The sequence below is a fragment of the Engystomops pustulosus genome, chromosome 8, assembly GCF_040894005.1.
Source record: "Engystomops pustulosus chromosome 8, aEngPut4.maternal, whole genome shotgun sequence".
Classification (NCBI taxonomy): Eukaryota; Metazoa; Chordata; class Amphibia; order Anura; family Leptodactylidae; genus Engystomops; species Engystomops pustulosus.
Window position 1 is genome coordinate 32,936,820 of NC_092418.1, and position 16,341 is coordinate 32,953,160.

Sequence of the window (16,341 nt, forward strand, 5' to 3'; positions counted from 1 at the left end):
TAATAAAAAACCCCTAGCGCCCTCCCTTTACTAATAAAAAACCCCTAGCGCCCTCCCTTTACTAATAAAAACCTCTAACGGCCTCCCTTTACTAATAAAAACCTCTAGCGCCATCCCTTTACTAATTAAAAGACCCTAGCGGCCTCCCTTTACTAATTAAGAGCCTCTAGCGGCCTCCCTTTACTAATTAAGAGCCCCTAGCGGCCTCCCTTTACTAATTAAAAGACCCTAGCGGCCTCCCTTTACTAATTAAGAGCCCCTAGCGGCCTCCCTTTACTAATTAAAAGGCCCTAGCGGCCTCCCTTTACTAATTAAGAGCCCCTAGCGGCCTCCCTTTACTAATTAAGAGCCCCTAGCGGCCTCCCTTTACTAATTAAAAGGCCCTAGAGCGCCCCTTTACTAATTAAAAGGCCCTAGCGGCCTCCCTTTACTAATTAAAAGACCCTAGCGGCCTCCCTTTACTAATTAAAAGACCCTAGGGGCCTCCCTTTACTAATTAAAAGACCCTAGCGGCCTCCCTTTACTAATTAAAAGGCCCTAGAGGCCCCCCTTTACTAATTAAGAGCCCCTAGCGGCCTCCCTTTACTAATTAAGAGCCCCTAGCGGCCTCCCTTTACTAATTTAAAGACCCTAGCGGCCTCCCTTTACTAATTAAAAGACCCTAGAGACCCCCCTTTACTAATTAAAAGGCCCTAGAGGCCCCCCTTTACTAATTAAAAGGCCCTAGAGGCCTCCCTTTACTAATTAAAAGGCCCTAGCGGCCTCCCTTTACTAATTAAAAGGCCCTAGCGGCCTCCCTTTACTAGTTAAAAGGCCATAGAGGCCCCCCTTTACTAATTAAAAGCCCCTAGAGCCCCCCTTTACTAATTAAAAGGCCCGCCAGGCCCCCCTTAACTAATAAAAAGCCCCAGCCTCCCTTTACTAATAAAAAAAAGACCCTAGCTGCCTTCCCTATACAAATAATAACCTTATATACTTACCCTTGATGTCTTCTTCCGCGTACCTTCACTCCTAACGGTGATCAGCCCACCTTCTGTAGCTCCTGCACAGCGCGTCTCTGGTCACGTGACTTACGCGACCTGACGTCAGGTCGCGTCAGTCACGTGACATGGGCCGCGCGGTGCAGGAGCTACAGAAGATGGGCGGATCGCCGACGCGGGGCTTGTAGGTAAGTATGGGGCAGAAACACGGGGGGCGCTGTGGCAGCACTACACAGGGGCACCATGGTTCGGGGAACTTTCCCCGTGGCACACTCAACCATGTGTCGTGGCACACAGGTTGAAAATCACTGCCCTAGACCACAAGGATGTGACTCCCTTCAGTACCCTAGACCACAAGAATGTGACACCAATCACTACCCTAGACCACAAGGATGTGACTCCCTTCAGTACCGTAGACCACAAGGATGTGACACCAATCACTGCCCTAGACCAGAAGGATGTGACTCCCTTCACTGCCCTAGACCACAAGTATGTGATTCCATTCACTACCCTAAACCACAAGGATATGACTCCCTTCAGTACTCTAGACCACAAGGATGTGACACCAATCACTACCCTAGACCACAAGGATGTGACTCCCTTCAGTACTCTAGACAACAATTATGTGACACCAATCACTACCCTAAACCACAAGGAAGTGACTCCCTTCGGTACCCTAGGCCACAAGGATGTGACTCCCTTCAGTACCCTAGACCACAAGGATGTGACACCAATCACTACCCTAGACCACAAGGATGTGACTCCCTTCAGTACTCTAGACAACAAGTATGTGACACCAATCAGTACTCTAGACCACAAGGATGTGACACCAATCACTACCCTAAACCACAAGGATGTGACTCCCTTCACTACCCTAGACCACAAGGATCTGACTCCCTTCAGTACCCTAGACCACAAGGATGTGACACCAATCACTACCCTAGACCACAAGGATGTGACTCCCTTCACTGCCCTAGACCACAAGTATGTGATTCCATTCACTACCCTAAACCACAAGGATATGACTCCCTTTAGTACTCGAGACCACAAGGATGTGACTCCTTTCACTACGGTAGACCACAAAGATATGACTCCCTTCACTACCCTAGACCACAAGTACATGACTTTGTTCACTATCCTAGACCACAAGGATTTGACTCAAAAATCCCTCTTCTACCATAGACCACAAGGAGGTGACTCCCTTCACTATCCTAGACCACAGGGATGTGATTCCCTTCAGTACTCTAGACCGCAAGGATATGACTCTCTTCACTATCATAGACAACAAGGATGTGATTCCCTTCACTATCCTAGACCACAAGGACGTGACTCCCTTCACTTCCCTACACCACAAGGATATGTCTCAAAAATTCCTTCACTACTCTAGACCATAAGAAATATTACCAATAAAAGCCTTTAGTACATGGTATGTTGATACCTTCTGTTTTGTAGCGTGAAGTATTTTGGTGATATATGTGATCATGCATTTGGAGGTATCCTAGTAGAGCCAGGGCCCATACATGTTATTGTTCCATGGGTGCCTGGGTCAGCGAATAGCATGACCCGGATTTCTATAGTATTTCTCTGATAGTTTTTTCAGTTTTGAGTCTCTAGCTATAGCACTGTATATGTTTGTAGTATGTGATTGCCCTTTTGCTGATAAAACAAGTTGTTGTGTATAGAGTCAGTGAATAGAAGATATAGCATAGACATTGTGATTAATGTGTTGGGTTTCGCTATATGTTGTGCCTGGGGAATACCGAATGCATTATGTACATTGTGGGAAATGTAATTGCATCAATTATGTACATTTGTATTCTTTTTAATTATGTTTGCTTTATGTACGGCAGAGAAATACTCTTCTTGCTGGTTATTCCCATGAATGGTGTTAATATGGTGTGATGACATCACAAACATCTGGAGATGGGACTATTATATGTACAATTAAGACTACAAGCTCCATGGAAACTATTGATCTTTAGGTTCAGAATGAAGCACAAAAATGAAAAAAAAAAAAAAACATAATGTAATACAACAGTGCTACACTATATATACCGGGACAAACTTATGTCTATGTTGGGGAACATTCACACTATTTTTATCCAAATTTTTATCTAACTCTTTACTTGCTGTTATCCCTTTTTTTGTGACATTTTTTTTGCAAGTGAATAGAAGTAAGTACTATGTGGACTATGCAGTGGAGGAAGGCCTTCTACTTCCGATTCATTCAGTGTCCATTTGTGGGGGTCCATCTTTGAGACCCTTACTTATCACATACTGATGGATAAGTCATCAGTCAGCCAATGACAGGGGGGGTGGAAGCCCCTTTTAGTTTTGATACCCCACAAAGTGACCCAATTACGGTAATACAGTAGATCTGTCATTGGGTCCATTCTGGTGCATTTTAAGTTTGGTCTTGTGGTATTATTAAATCTGCCGTGGAGCGAACCTGTCACCAGTAATGTCATTTTTAGCTGGTGACAGGTTCTAATAGCCTAGGCTATGCTGATTTTAAAAAAGCCTTTGTCAGCATCATTCTGGATCATTTCAGAAGTTTATATAATTCATGTTAGCTGGCTCCCTCCCAGCAGCATGTGCTGAGTCCCGGGGAGGGGCAGCTGCAGCCTGTGTGTGCCTGTATCTTCTCAGGCATTCTTCCTCTCCTCAACACCATCCCCCTGTCCTAAGTGTACTAGAAGCTATGGAGTGGTAAGCGATAAGTGTGGAGGAGAGAAGACTGACATAGGCTGCTGCTGTTTTACCCCCTCTTCCGCCTCCCCCCCCCCCCCCCCCCGGGACTCACCACACGCTGCTGGCATGACATTCCTGGGAACAGGTTAGTGTTAATAGACTATTATGATTGGCCTGGTAAGGAGGAGAACCTTAACTATTGAAAGAGAGCTATGCCCTCCATGTTCAAATAAGTGTAGAATCCATTAGCTTAGATTCTTTTTATTCAATGTCTCTACAACAGCATTGAGAGGGGGTCATTTTTAAAGTGGTGAAAAGCTTACAGTCAGCCCCAGGACCCAGTGTTAAAAGGGACCCAAGGGATCTTCTGCAACATCAGTAGTCACCATGGCACTATAGGTCATGGTAGGGTTTGGGCTCTGTCATAGAATTTGGGTTGAGCATCTTTTATTTACACTTGTGGTCCAAGTTAATTATTCCTGGGCTGGTGAATTCCCACAGCATTCAATGAAAACAGTCCCAGTCTCAATGGGGAAAGTTCAAGGAGTCTGGGGATTTGTATCTGTCACCGTTGGTCTAGTCGTGGTATCAATTTTCCTAGCCTGGTTTGAACTCTATACTTACAGATGTCTGTATTAACGGGGCATGGTCTGGGATCCCATTTAAATTTGGCTTTAGGTCTGGGGGTCTGTATTTATGTTGTATTTCTAGGGTTTGGTCTGGGGTCGGTCTTTAGTTCACATTATGTAATTGTGTTGTGGTTTTGAGATCTATACTTTTTTGTTAAGTTTATTGATGGTCTTCTGTGTAGTAATAGTAGCCTAGTAATAGACTATTGATCAGGGCACCAGACAGCTCTTTGTTTGTATTGTACAGGGGGGTCTATTTAGGGTTTGTGTTTTCTGGGTCAGATTTAAGATAGTTTTTTAAGGGGTATAGTTTGAAGTATATATTTTGTAGAATTCCATAATTGGTCTATGAATTGTTTCTATTCTAGGGTCTAATCTCTTCATTTTCCAGGTTTGGTCTAGGGTCCACATTAATTTCAAATTTTACTCTACAAAAAGGGTTGCGGCATGTTTAGCCCCTGCCGGCCTAGTTAAGAACCAATGACAGGGGCCACACAAAGAGTTCTTGTCTTGTGTACCCAACAATAAAAGAAGCCACAATGGTATCTAATAAACCCAATAAAACCAGAAATAGAGTGGCAACAATTGAGTGTTAAAAGGAAACCATGACACATTAAATGGAACCTGTCATCAAAACTAGCCTAATAAACTACTACCGGTGTGTTGTCTAGCAGCTGAACACCTTCCAGATCATGTTTCTTTCATAGCCCAGCATGGTTCCATCATCCAGAAAATCAGCTTTGAAGTGAAATGTAATTTGGTTGTATAAAGTCAGGGAGGTGGAGAGTTCAACACTGAAGTCAAGTTCTCTCCGCCTCTGAACACCTCCTCCCATGAGTTACATCACACACCAGACTTCAGGACATCTGGTTAGTGATTTCTCTGTGTGCAGGACCATCAATTACAGAGGAGGAGGAGGATTTCTGTTCCCTTTAAGGTTGCTACCAATATTTCCATTACTACCAATGATCCAATCATTAACATTTTGAGGTTGATTCTATGTGGGGTGTTGGCTACCTAGGCCACTTCAATGCCCTTACTTAAGCTTTGGATAGCTTTACTTTTGATCAGGTTGAAATGTTTACTTATTGGTCATCACTGCGTAAGAATTGTATGCTCTACAGCAGAGTTAAGTTTAGAACGTATGGTACATTTACAATAATACTGTAAATATGTGAAAATGTCACCCCATAATGACCATATCACAGCAAGGGGCTGGAGGCAGATTGCTTTTTGCAGGTCAAAGAATATAGAGCAGACTATTAATATCTGTGACAGTAGACAGTTGGTGAGCATTATCCCACATTCAGGTGTCCCTAATGAATATTGGGGTTGTGACATCAGAACATTCATGCATATCACATTGCCAGAAAAATGAAGTATAGATATAATATGTTATTAGCAGCACTGGTACTAGTAGATGCTTCCACAGTCATGAGATAGGGAAGGGGAGTCATGGGGTCTCTATTCACATTATAGATTTGTCCAAAGCCATCAAAAGTCACAACTAATTATCTAATAAGTATTGTACTCTTTGGTAAAAAAAAATGGATTTCCCAACAGTAACAACACGAGACTCTTTTTAAGCCTTTACTATATTTAATCGTTAAAAAAAATTGAATACATCTTTTTTAAATGATTTTACTTCTCAGGATATAATAATAATAATAGAAAAAAACTATGTTGCTTAGAATTTCTTTAAATAGGGTAATACAGACTTAAATGAATAACAACAAACAACAGATTAATCATCTGCAAGTGGGGCCAGCTCTGAAGAAGCAGAAGTTTGGGTGGTTTGCTGGATGCGGCCTTCTAGCATGTGAAAACAGCATGCATCAGTGATAATATTAGATGATCAATTGGTACAAACCATCAAACTGGGAAGGGTTATAAAACAATTTCCAAGCAATTTTAAGTCCTTGGTTCTACAGTGAGGACAATTATTCACAAATCAAAAACTTTTAAAATAGTTGACATTTTTCCAACACAGCGAATGTCCTAGAAAATTCCCCCTTTGGGCAGATATGTGCAAAATACTACAGAGCTACATGTATGTGAAAAAAGGTAGACTCCAGCAACCAGGGATCCAATAAATTATAACAACCAGAGTTGATTCCATCCAGATTGAAAGTCCACAGAGCAAAACCCACATCCACGCATTTCACAACCTACAGGCCTCAGTTAGCATGTTAAATGCTCAAGTTCATGACAGGACACAATGAGAAAAAGACTAAACAAGTTTGGTGTATGTGGAAGAATTACCAGAAGAAAACTTCTTCTTTCTAAAAGGAACATGCTGGTGACATGGCTTATGTTTCCATCTGAACAAACCTCAAGACGTTTGGAATAATATCCAATGTCTTGAACAAAACAAACAAAGTATATCAGCACCAACACCTTATACCAAGTGTCCAGCATGGTGGTGGAGGGGTGATGGTTCTGACTTGTTTTGCAGCCTTTATGACTTTGCAGTCTTTGAATCATTCACAAACCCCTCTGTATAGTTTTCTAGGATCAGATGTGAGACCATATCCAACATCTAAAGCTTCTCTGGAACTGGGTCATGCAACCGAGCAATGATCTCAAGCACATCAGCAGAGGTACACCACGAAGAATAGCTGGAAGAGAAACCAATATACTGTATGTGCTGCAAACCAACCCAAAATACTATGGTGGGATAACTTTACCTTATTGCTGTAACGGTGGTTGTACGAGTTGTTGATTCATGGGGAGGAAGAAAAGGGGACACTTCAATTTTTTGTAGACGATTTTTAGTATTTTATACATAAATTGTGCATTCCCCCTATGGTCTTGTAAGTCCATTGTTGCCCACAAAATAACCACTAGTGTATAGGATACTGTTTAGCGTAAAATACTGTTGATCTTCAGACAAAGACCTTATATAAAGCTTGTGCTCAAAAATACGTGGTGCAGAAAAAGATCTCTCCATCCCCCATCTCTCCAAGTCCTGGTTTGGCTTCACCACTTACCAACTATGTTCCTTCATATTAGAACACTTTCTGTCACTTTCACAAATCCAATGAGATGAGGGAATGTAGACTGTGGTCACCAGGCTTATTCCACATCACTGATCAATGGCAACCAGGGAGCAGAATTAAACTCCATATCTCATTAAAGAAGATCCCCGATGCTGAAGGCACCTAATGAGAACCTTCCAAACTGTCATCATTACACTGAGCTACATGAACATTTCCCTACATAAAGCCTCCTGTGCTATTGCCTTGGAAACCCCATTCTACAAGTGTACAGTAATATATCCCAATCAGTTAATTGTATTGTATTACCTTTCGATCTACTACAGGGAATGTCGGTGTACATCCAGAATGTGTATCAATAACACTACTGGCGTTACAGCGTTTGCCTGCCCTTGGACACTCTCATTTTATCGCTTACATGTCCTACTTTTAGCCCCAGATTAAAAAGCTCTCAGGATTTTATTTTGTACGGTTCAGCAGAATTCTACACATGTAATCTTGGCATTGTACATATTGCTTCATAGTGTAAAATGATTCCTCTGGACATTTGATCACTCTCTGGCATCTAATGTTCTGGAAGACATAGATAGGACGTTTGGTGGCATTAGACATATGAAGCATCCGTCTATGTGCATGGAAATATCTGCATTTATGTAAATACCAAAAAATCCTTTTTTCACTAAGACCATTGAAAGGAAGGTTACTTCACCCACTCTAAAATAGTGCTACTGGACTTTAATTTTTACCTAAAGGTTACAAATCTTGACAAACTTGTCTTAAGGATTGTTCCTCATTATCAAATTTGTAGTGGTCCAAAAACCAGAGTCCCATAGTTCAGCTGTTCTCAGTAGCTTATAGCTCTGTTCTCTGAGTACTGGTCAGATCAGGTAACTGCACATCAGGTCCCTTCCCTTTAAATAGGAAGCTAAGCTGCAGTGACTTAATTCAACCACTATGCAAAGAATGGAGCTGTCTGCTTCCTGTTCCTTTCTCTCAGCTCCTGAAAATAGTTGAAACAGAAGCGGCTGTGTAGGAGTAAGAATAGGTGAGGAGCAGCAAAGCTCCACTACAAAGCTCCACTACAATAACAACACACAAGATTCCATACTTATACTTTACCAAAGTCTCTTCCAGGCAATTATTTCAAAGCAGAATAGGGTTTCAAGATGTGCTGTCCAAGCCAAAAACCCAACACAGTACTGTACATACAGATGCTCCAGAGCACAAAAATAGTAATTGAAAGGAGAGCTGAAGTGACCTCCAACTGGTTAGTTAACTTGCAAAATGTCGAGTTTACCTTTACTGCACTGTCTGTATACTAAAAGTTGAATTTTGGTCATAAATTAGAGGGTATCTTTAGGAGAGGTTATCTTTAGGAGAGGTCAAAAGGGAGATGAGAACCAAGATATGGTTCTATGCTATGGACGGATTTCAAATGTCCAACGTCAATGCTACCATGGCGCCATATTCAGATGGTAGCAGGGTAGGTGGCTGCCTGTGCACCCCACTTCGGGTTTCCTTCCCTATTTCCCCTCTCCTTCTCTCTCTCTCCACCAGTTTTCACTAATATCCTTTTGGCAGTTTGCTGACCAATGCTCAACCCCCCTCTCCTGGTAGGAGCCAAACGACCATGCCAGCAGTACCCACCAAACATGAGACCAAGAAGCCCAGTGACCACATGGCATGACTGGCACTGGAGTGCATGTGATGCAATGCTGACCCACAGTGACAGATCCTATGGCACCTTATGCAGACCCCACTCATGTTCCAACCGACATGCGCCGGAGAAAAAAGGTCATTGAGGTGTAGGACTCCCCCCAGCAACGCCCCACCAGTGGCACTCATGTGGTGTTGAGCCTGGAGATTACAGCCTGACCCGGAGACCACCAGAGTACCAAGTGCCGTACCTCTCCATCCATTTCTGGTGATGCTAGACTGCCTCCACTGCCCGCTCATCCAGATTGGACCACAGTGGACACACCTCGGGCCTCGTGCACAGTGCACCACCTGCTTGGGCCTTTTTTCTGTACACCCCGCTGCTTGCTGCCGCCTAAGTTACCCCTGCATGCTGACCACCCCATAGGTAGCAACGCTCCTAAAGCACCTCTTCAGCACTTACACCTGAGGAGATGATCGCCACCGCCGGAAGAGGTAGCCATGATGAGACCTGCATCCAAGCCTTCGACACCGGCTGGACACTGCAACTGAACCAGAGGCTGAGATCTAAGTTCTGGTACCAATGAAAAAAACAACCGCAACACCCTACCCTCATCTTCATACCCCAATTCCCCATGTTATGGGCAACTGCTAATGTTATGTTTCTAGCCACCAGTGTATTAGTGCTGGGATTGGGAGAAACTCTGTATGCTGTACCCAGGTGCTTGTCACACGTGGCAGCTCATAGCACTGGCACCACTGGACAGTGACCCTGAACTGTGCTATGTATGTGTGTATGTATTGTATGTATGCTTGCACCATTTGTAACCGTATTCTCTGCAACTGTACCCCTCACTGTGGTTACCGCTAAGCCTGAGCCCTGTGTACAAAGTAATTTTCCCCCAGGGATCAATGAAGTTGTATTGTATCGTACCCATAAATAAGAAAGCACTATGGGAAATACAATAGAATTTCAACCTAAAACCCGTTCTGCGCTCTACTGATGCCAGTGATTGGCTGCAATGGTCAGCCATAGACCTCATTTGTCACATGGAAAAAGGACACATAATAGCTGTACAGGGCAGACTGTACAGTGTCTTATCTTCATCAAACATCTTATAGAGCAGGAGAAGCTAAGAAGATTGTACATAATGTCCTATCTGCAGGCAGCATGTTATAGAGCAGGAGAAGCTGAGCACATTGTACATAGTGTCCTATCTGCAGGCGGTATGTTATAGAGCAGGAGGAGCTGAGCTGATTGTACCTAGCGTCCTATCTGCAGGTAACATGTTATAGAGCAGGAGGAGCTGAGCAGATTGCAAATAGTGTCCTATGTGCAGACAGCATGTTATACAGCAGGAGGAGCTTAGAAATTTTACATAGCGTCCTATCTGCAGGCAGCATGTTATAGAGCAGGAGCTGAGCAGATTGTAAATAGTGTCCTATCTGCAGGCCGCATGTTATAGAGCAGAAAATGCTGAGCAGATAATGTCCTATAGGCAGGTAGCATGTTAAAGAGCAGGATAAGCTGAGGAGATTGATATGTTCTTAAGTGAGAAAAGACACTGGGGCTCATTTACTAAGGGCTCCGCGGCTGCACTTTCGTCGGGTTTCCCGAATTTTTCCATTTTGCGCCGAATTCCGCCTGGATTTTGGTGCTCGTGATCGGATTTTGCCGCCGACTTTCACGCGACAGAAATATGGGGCCGTGGCCTTCGGACAACCTGATGGATTCAGAAAAACTGCGGAATTTTAAAAAACTAAATGTGTTGCAAAATGTGCGACTACAAGCACTAAGAAGCAGGTGAACTCTGGCGGACCTCGGCGCAGCAGCGACACCTACTGGATATCGGGCGCACAACCTTAGTGAGTCCCGGCAGAACCCGAATCCACGTCGGACAACGCGCCACGGGATCGTGACTGGACCGGGTAAGTAAATGAGCCCCTATGTGTTACATGTATTTTAGACACGTAAATCTCTGCTCCAAGCTGAGAAGTCATGGGATAGGTGTTCCGGTTCTATGCAGTATCTTTATATGTGTTTTTAGTTTGAAACACTTTTGCATTTCACATGGCACTGACAGTCAATCCTTGGATATAGAAAGTACTGTCCTTGATGATCTGACCTTCATCTTTAGAGGACCTTTTCTTTAGAGGATCTTTATTATTTGTGGTTTGGCAATTTGACCCAAGAGTGGAAATTATGTGAAGGTACAATCAGATCTCTGTGGTAAAGGCCCATTTTGATCTTTGCTATGAGGCCTTCTTTCATCCTCTGCAACCACTAAGGTAAGTTCTATCTTCCATGTAGAAAAGGAAACCATGAATAAAGGGTCTGGGGGTTACAACATCTCTGAGGGAGAAGGACCCTGGCCTCAATGCTTAGGAGAGTTGAAAGCAGCATGTCTATGAGGATACACAGTATTTCCTACTATGAAAATGTCACTTATAGAGGTTGAAAAACTCTTTTACCTTTGCCTTTAGTCAATCATGTATCCCAATCACACTAGGCCTGTGTAAAGATAGCATGTCTTACACCCTGAAGACCGTAGAAAAAGGGTCCTGTTCCTTGAGACCAGACGTTATGGTACAAAATCCCCTAAAGTAGCTGTGAATCATAGATGACCTTAACTTGACCTGGTTCTGAGGTCAACCATTTTCGACTGGTGAACCTCTAAACCGGAGAACAGAACAGAAGCCAAGGTGCCAACTTATGTGATAGACATCATTGACCTGACATGATTCATCTAATTTCCTCTGGATTTTACAGTTTACTGACTGAATCCGTAAGCAATCCATAGCTAAGTAGATGACTGAGATGCGGATAAACTTCAGGCATTGTGTGTGACCTGATCAATAAACTGTAAAACATGAGCAAGCACAAGGCAATGAAGAACACGCTCGATGTGGATCCACCATGAGATTGCTTAAATGACTTCTCTATAGGATCCTTGCAAAACATATCAAGGTAAGTGTTTCCTTGATTCATCTCTATAATCTCTTACGGAGCAAGGAAGCAGAAAATTGAACAGAGTAAAGCGTAGGGCTTGATTTTTTTTAATCTTTGTGTCATGGTCGTGGCAAAAATGATTTTAACCCACTGTAACATGAGGTTATTAGAGGAACATATTCTAAATTCAGCCTAGAGCTAGAGATACATCTAATTAATAGAACTATTTTAATAGAGATTATCATGGATGATGCTCTTGAGAAGGGGTTCCCCACCCATTCACTGGCTCAGTAGCCACGTGGGACACTCGGGCCCTCTGCATGTGGTACCCGAGATGGTGGAAGTTCTAAACATCTTCTGCAGAAGAGATATAATAGTGTTACCAAAACCTGGTACAATGGTCAAAATCATGAAGCTGAAAAGGAATACTAGTCAACTTCAAACTAAGTATAAGTAGATGTTCCTGGAGATCGTGAAGGAACCACAGTTTTTGACTACTGACAAACTTTCATGACCTGGTAGTTGGGTTTATTAGTCCAGGCATCAATGTATGGGATTAATCATTAAGTTTTCTACCAAAATGGAGATTGACAAGATCTTCCCCAAAACTAGGGAATGGGATTCCCTTGTCTTTGACTTGGTTGCAGCTTGATATGTTCAGAAAACCCCTTTAAGGCTTAGATTCCTTGGTATGCACAGATAAGAACATACAATCAACACCGATACATCTTCATCCATGCCACAGAATGCTACATTGATTATATTGATGCATCTACTCCAAGGATACAATGTCATGAATAACCTCTTTTGCGTATTTTGATGCCTTCTGTAGATGCAGATGTTCCTTTGCAGATATCATCTGTCACAGCACAAAGAGTTACTCAGTTACTATGGCTCTGATCCGTACACACCGGAGCCGGCGTAGAGAAATTTTTTTTTAACTAAAATTAAATATATAAAATGTGTCCTTACCTGGTAATCCTAGACAAAGCAAGAGACTGTAGTAAATAACAGGTACATATCCCAATCCACAGCCATACTTGTGAGACAGGAGCGAGGTGTTGTAGATGTGATTGTGCTCCATTTACTTGCTTTTTTAAGGTTTCTTAGATTCTGTTCTTTCAGAGCATAAGTGAAAGAATCAGAAAGATGCTGTTCCCCCTCTTCAGAGAGCAGGAGGCTTTGTCCTTCAGAGCATCCCTGTATCCCAGGACTCCCTCCACCTGCTGCTCACTGGAATAATTAAGAGAAAGTGCGGTGCCGCTGCGAGCTGCATGCTTCACACTCAGGAGGAAAGAGCTGAGCTGTCCTTAGGAAGACCAATTTATATTGTGAATTGTGGATGAGCGAGCAGTTCTGTGCGGTGGATGTGAACATCAGTGGGGGAGAAGGCTGCGTGTGTATGTGCGCTGTCAGAAGAAAGGCTGGGAAGAAGCCACCTCTGCACCAACAACTAGGTTCAAGTGGTGATAATGAATTTTCATGCCACCATCCCCCACTCATCTGTTACTCACTCGCTACCCAGAAATTTATGTCTGTAATTATTATAATATTCCCCCGGCCGGGAAAAATCAAATTAATTTGAAAAGAATACAACCTTGTTTTAATAATATATTACATATCAATAATTCATTTTTCTAATTATGGATTTACATTATCGATACTGGAACGAGGGTGGGAATAATGTTTCTATTATCTTGGTCATTTTTAGGTAAATGAAAGATGTTGCTTTTTTTACAAATACAATAAATTCTACTAATTTAGCATCTGGAATTTTTTTTACGATAAAAATGAACAATGGAATAAACAGTGAATTGATTGAACAAATTGAAATTAAAAATGAATTTTGTTCTACGTGTTTCTTTTTTTTGTCTATTGTAAAGGTAATCAGAGTTTATTCATTTCTGAATCCGCTTGATGGTCTGGCAGTTTTGTCATATTTACAGCGGGGGATTTGACTTTTGGGCCCCAAAAAAGAGAGAAAATTGGTCCATGCTGTACCCAGGGGAGTAAAAACAGGGGTAGCAGCCATAGCACCCACTTTGGGGCCTACAGTATCAGGGGGCCCTGTATCTGAGGTATTGGGTGTTCATATGCTGTATGTCTGTACATGGAATTGTATGTATGTGTATATTTGCTGTATGTGTGTGTATATGGTACTGTATGCGTGTATGTGATGTATCTATGTATACGTGGTGTCAGGGCCGTAACTACAGTGGTGGTTGCTATGAGGCCTGCAGTGTCAGGGGGCCCCATAATCCGACCTGACAAAAAAAGAAAGGGGGATGTCCCCATTATATACATATTATGCAGCACATTGTACACCATAATATGATTATAACATACATGTAATGTATATATGCTTTATATGTGTACACATAGTGTATGTGTGCATAAGGTATATACATGTGTGTGTATAAATGAGTGTAGTATGTATATTTTTAAGCAGGAAGGGGGGCTCCATTTAGAACTCTGCTATGGGGCCCTACTTTTCTTATTTACACCCCTGCGTTGTGTGTGTGTGTGTATACTGTACGTAATGATGAAAAAATGCATTTGAGCCATTTTTTTGTGGGCTTGGCTTTTATGGCTTTCACTGAGAGCCCCAAATCACATGTGTACATGGGTCAGTATGATCACAAAGATACCATATTGGTATAGGTTTTATAATTTTTTCATACTTGTAAAAAAAATAAAACCTCCTGTACAAAAAAAAAATCTTCATTTTGCCATCTTCTGGCTTTTTCTAACTTTTTCATACTTTTGTGTATGGAGCTGTGTGTGGTATCATTTTTTGCAACTTTTTCTAACTTTTTCATACTTTTGTGTATGGAGCTGTGTGTGGTATCATTTTTTGCAACTTTTGATGACTTTTTCAATGCTACTGTACAATCTTTGGATCACTTTTTATTGAATTTCATATGTTTAGCAAAATTGCAAAAAAGTAACATTTTGACTTTGAGTGCTATTTTCCGTTACACGGTTTAACCCCGGGAAAAAATGTTATTATATTTTGATAGATCGGACATTTTGGGAAGCAGCATTATATAACATGTTTATGATTTTAACTGTGTTTTTAGGTTTAATTTTTTATTTATTTATTTTTCACTATTTTTTTACTATTTTTCAGACCCCTTATGGTACTTTAACCCTAGGTTTTCTGATTGATCCTACCATTTTCTGCCATACTACAGTATGGCCGTTTATGGGTATTTTGCACATCATCTATTACAATGTGCAAATCTCACATTATAATAGATAGCCTAAGACATGACAGCCTCAGGTTTTTGTATGACCCGAGGCTGTCATGGCAATGGTTTGCCACTCCACAGTGACGCCACAGAGACCGTCGATACAAGCCAGGATGGGCTAGCAAAGATGACGGGTGTTTGCTCCTTGTGCAGCAAACACCCGGTAAGTATGAAGAGGGCTCAGACCGTGAGCCCGCTTCATACTTCCCCCTCCACTACAAAACGTTCAGGAACGTCTTTTTGCATTAAGGGGTTAAGGATGCAGCCAGTTTGCACGTTAATGGTCAGCCATATTTTCAAAGTCTGACCAGTGTCTCTTCGTATCATAATAACCTTTTAACACCTTTTCTAACTGATTTTGAGATTGTTTTCTCGTGACATGCTGTAGTTTATATTAGTAGTATCATTTTACTGATTGGTTGGGTTTTTTTGGGGGTAAAAATCATGCATGACTACATCCTCCGCATACGTCGTGGACTACTGCATCCTCCACACACAGTGTGCACTACTGCATCCCCTGCACACCGCATGCACTACTACATCCTCTGCATGCATTGTGCACTACTACCTCCTCCACAAATCGTGTGCATTACTTCTACTTTCACAACACACTTATAAGTGCGGTTGGGGGAAGGGAAAATGGACAATGGGGGGCATAACGCAAGGAAAAAGGATGGTGCTGGGAATAACGCAAGGAAAAATGGACAATTGGGGGAATGTAATAGTGATTGTGCAACAGTGTCTACAGGACAGATCCGACATATCTCTCCAACACCAGGGGTTAAGGGGGGTTAATTTAATTTTTAGGTTTTTTAATTCATTTTTTTAATGTATTTTTTTTCTACTTTTTTTCAGACCAATTAGGGTACTTTAACCCTAGGTTGCCTGATTGATCCTACCATATACTGTCATACTACAGTATGGTACTATATATGGGGACTTTACTGATCACGTATTACTATGGGCCACTGGCACATGGTAACAAATGATCAGAAAATATACAGCCTCGTGTCTTTCAAAGAACTGAGGCTGACATAGCAACAGATTGCTGCTTCCTGATCTAAGCCAAAATGGTAGCGCCCATGCACCGTTTCCTTTTTCCGCCTCTAACGATCGAAGGGTTAGTATATCGATCATGGGTTTTACCAGTGGATGTTTGCTGTAATATGCAGCAAATTCTCATCCTGT

At 42.1% G+C, this 16,341-nt stretch overlaps 1 protein-coding gene across 1 annotated transcript in view; it reads right to left on the reverse strand.

Annotated features, from left to right (window-relative positions):
- Positions 1 to 13,351, reverse strand: part of GPR139 (G protein-coupled receptor 139) — a 52,163-nt gene extending 38,812 nt beyond the window's left edge. The window contains exon 1 of the mRNA XM_072120606.1: positions 12,875 to 13,351. Coding sequence (XP_071976707.1) covers positions 12,875 to 12,986 — 112 coding nt within the window. The 5' untranslated portion in view covers positions 12,987 to 13,351. The remainder of the gene's footprint in view (positions 1 to 12,874) is intronic.
- Between the last annotated feature and the right edge of the window lie 2,990 nt (positions 13,352 to 16,341).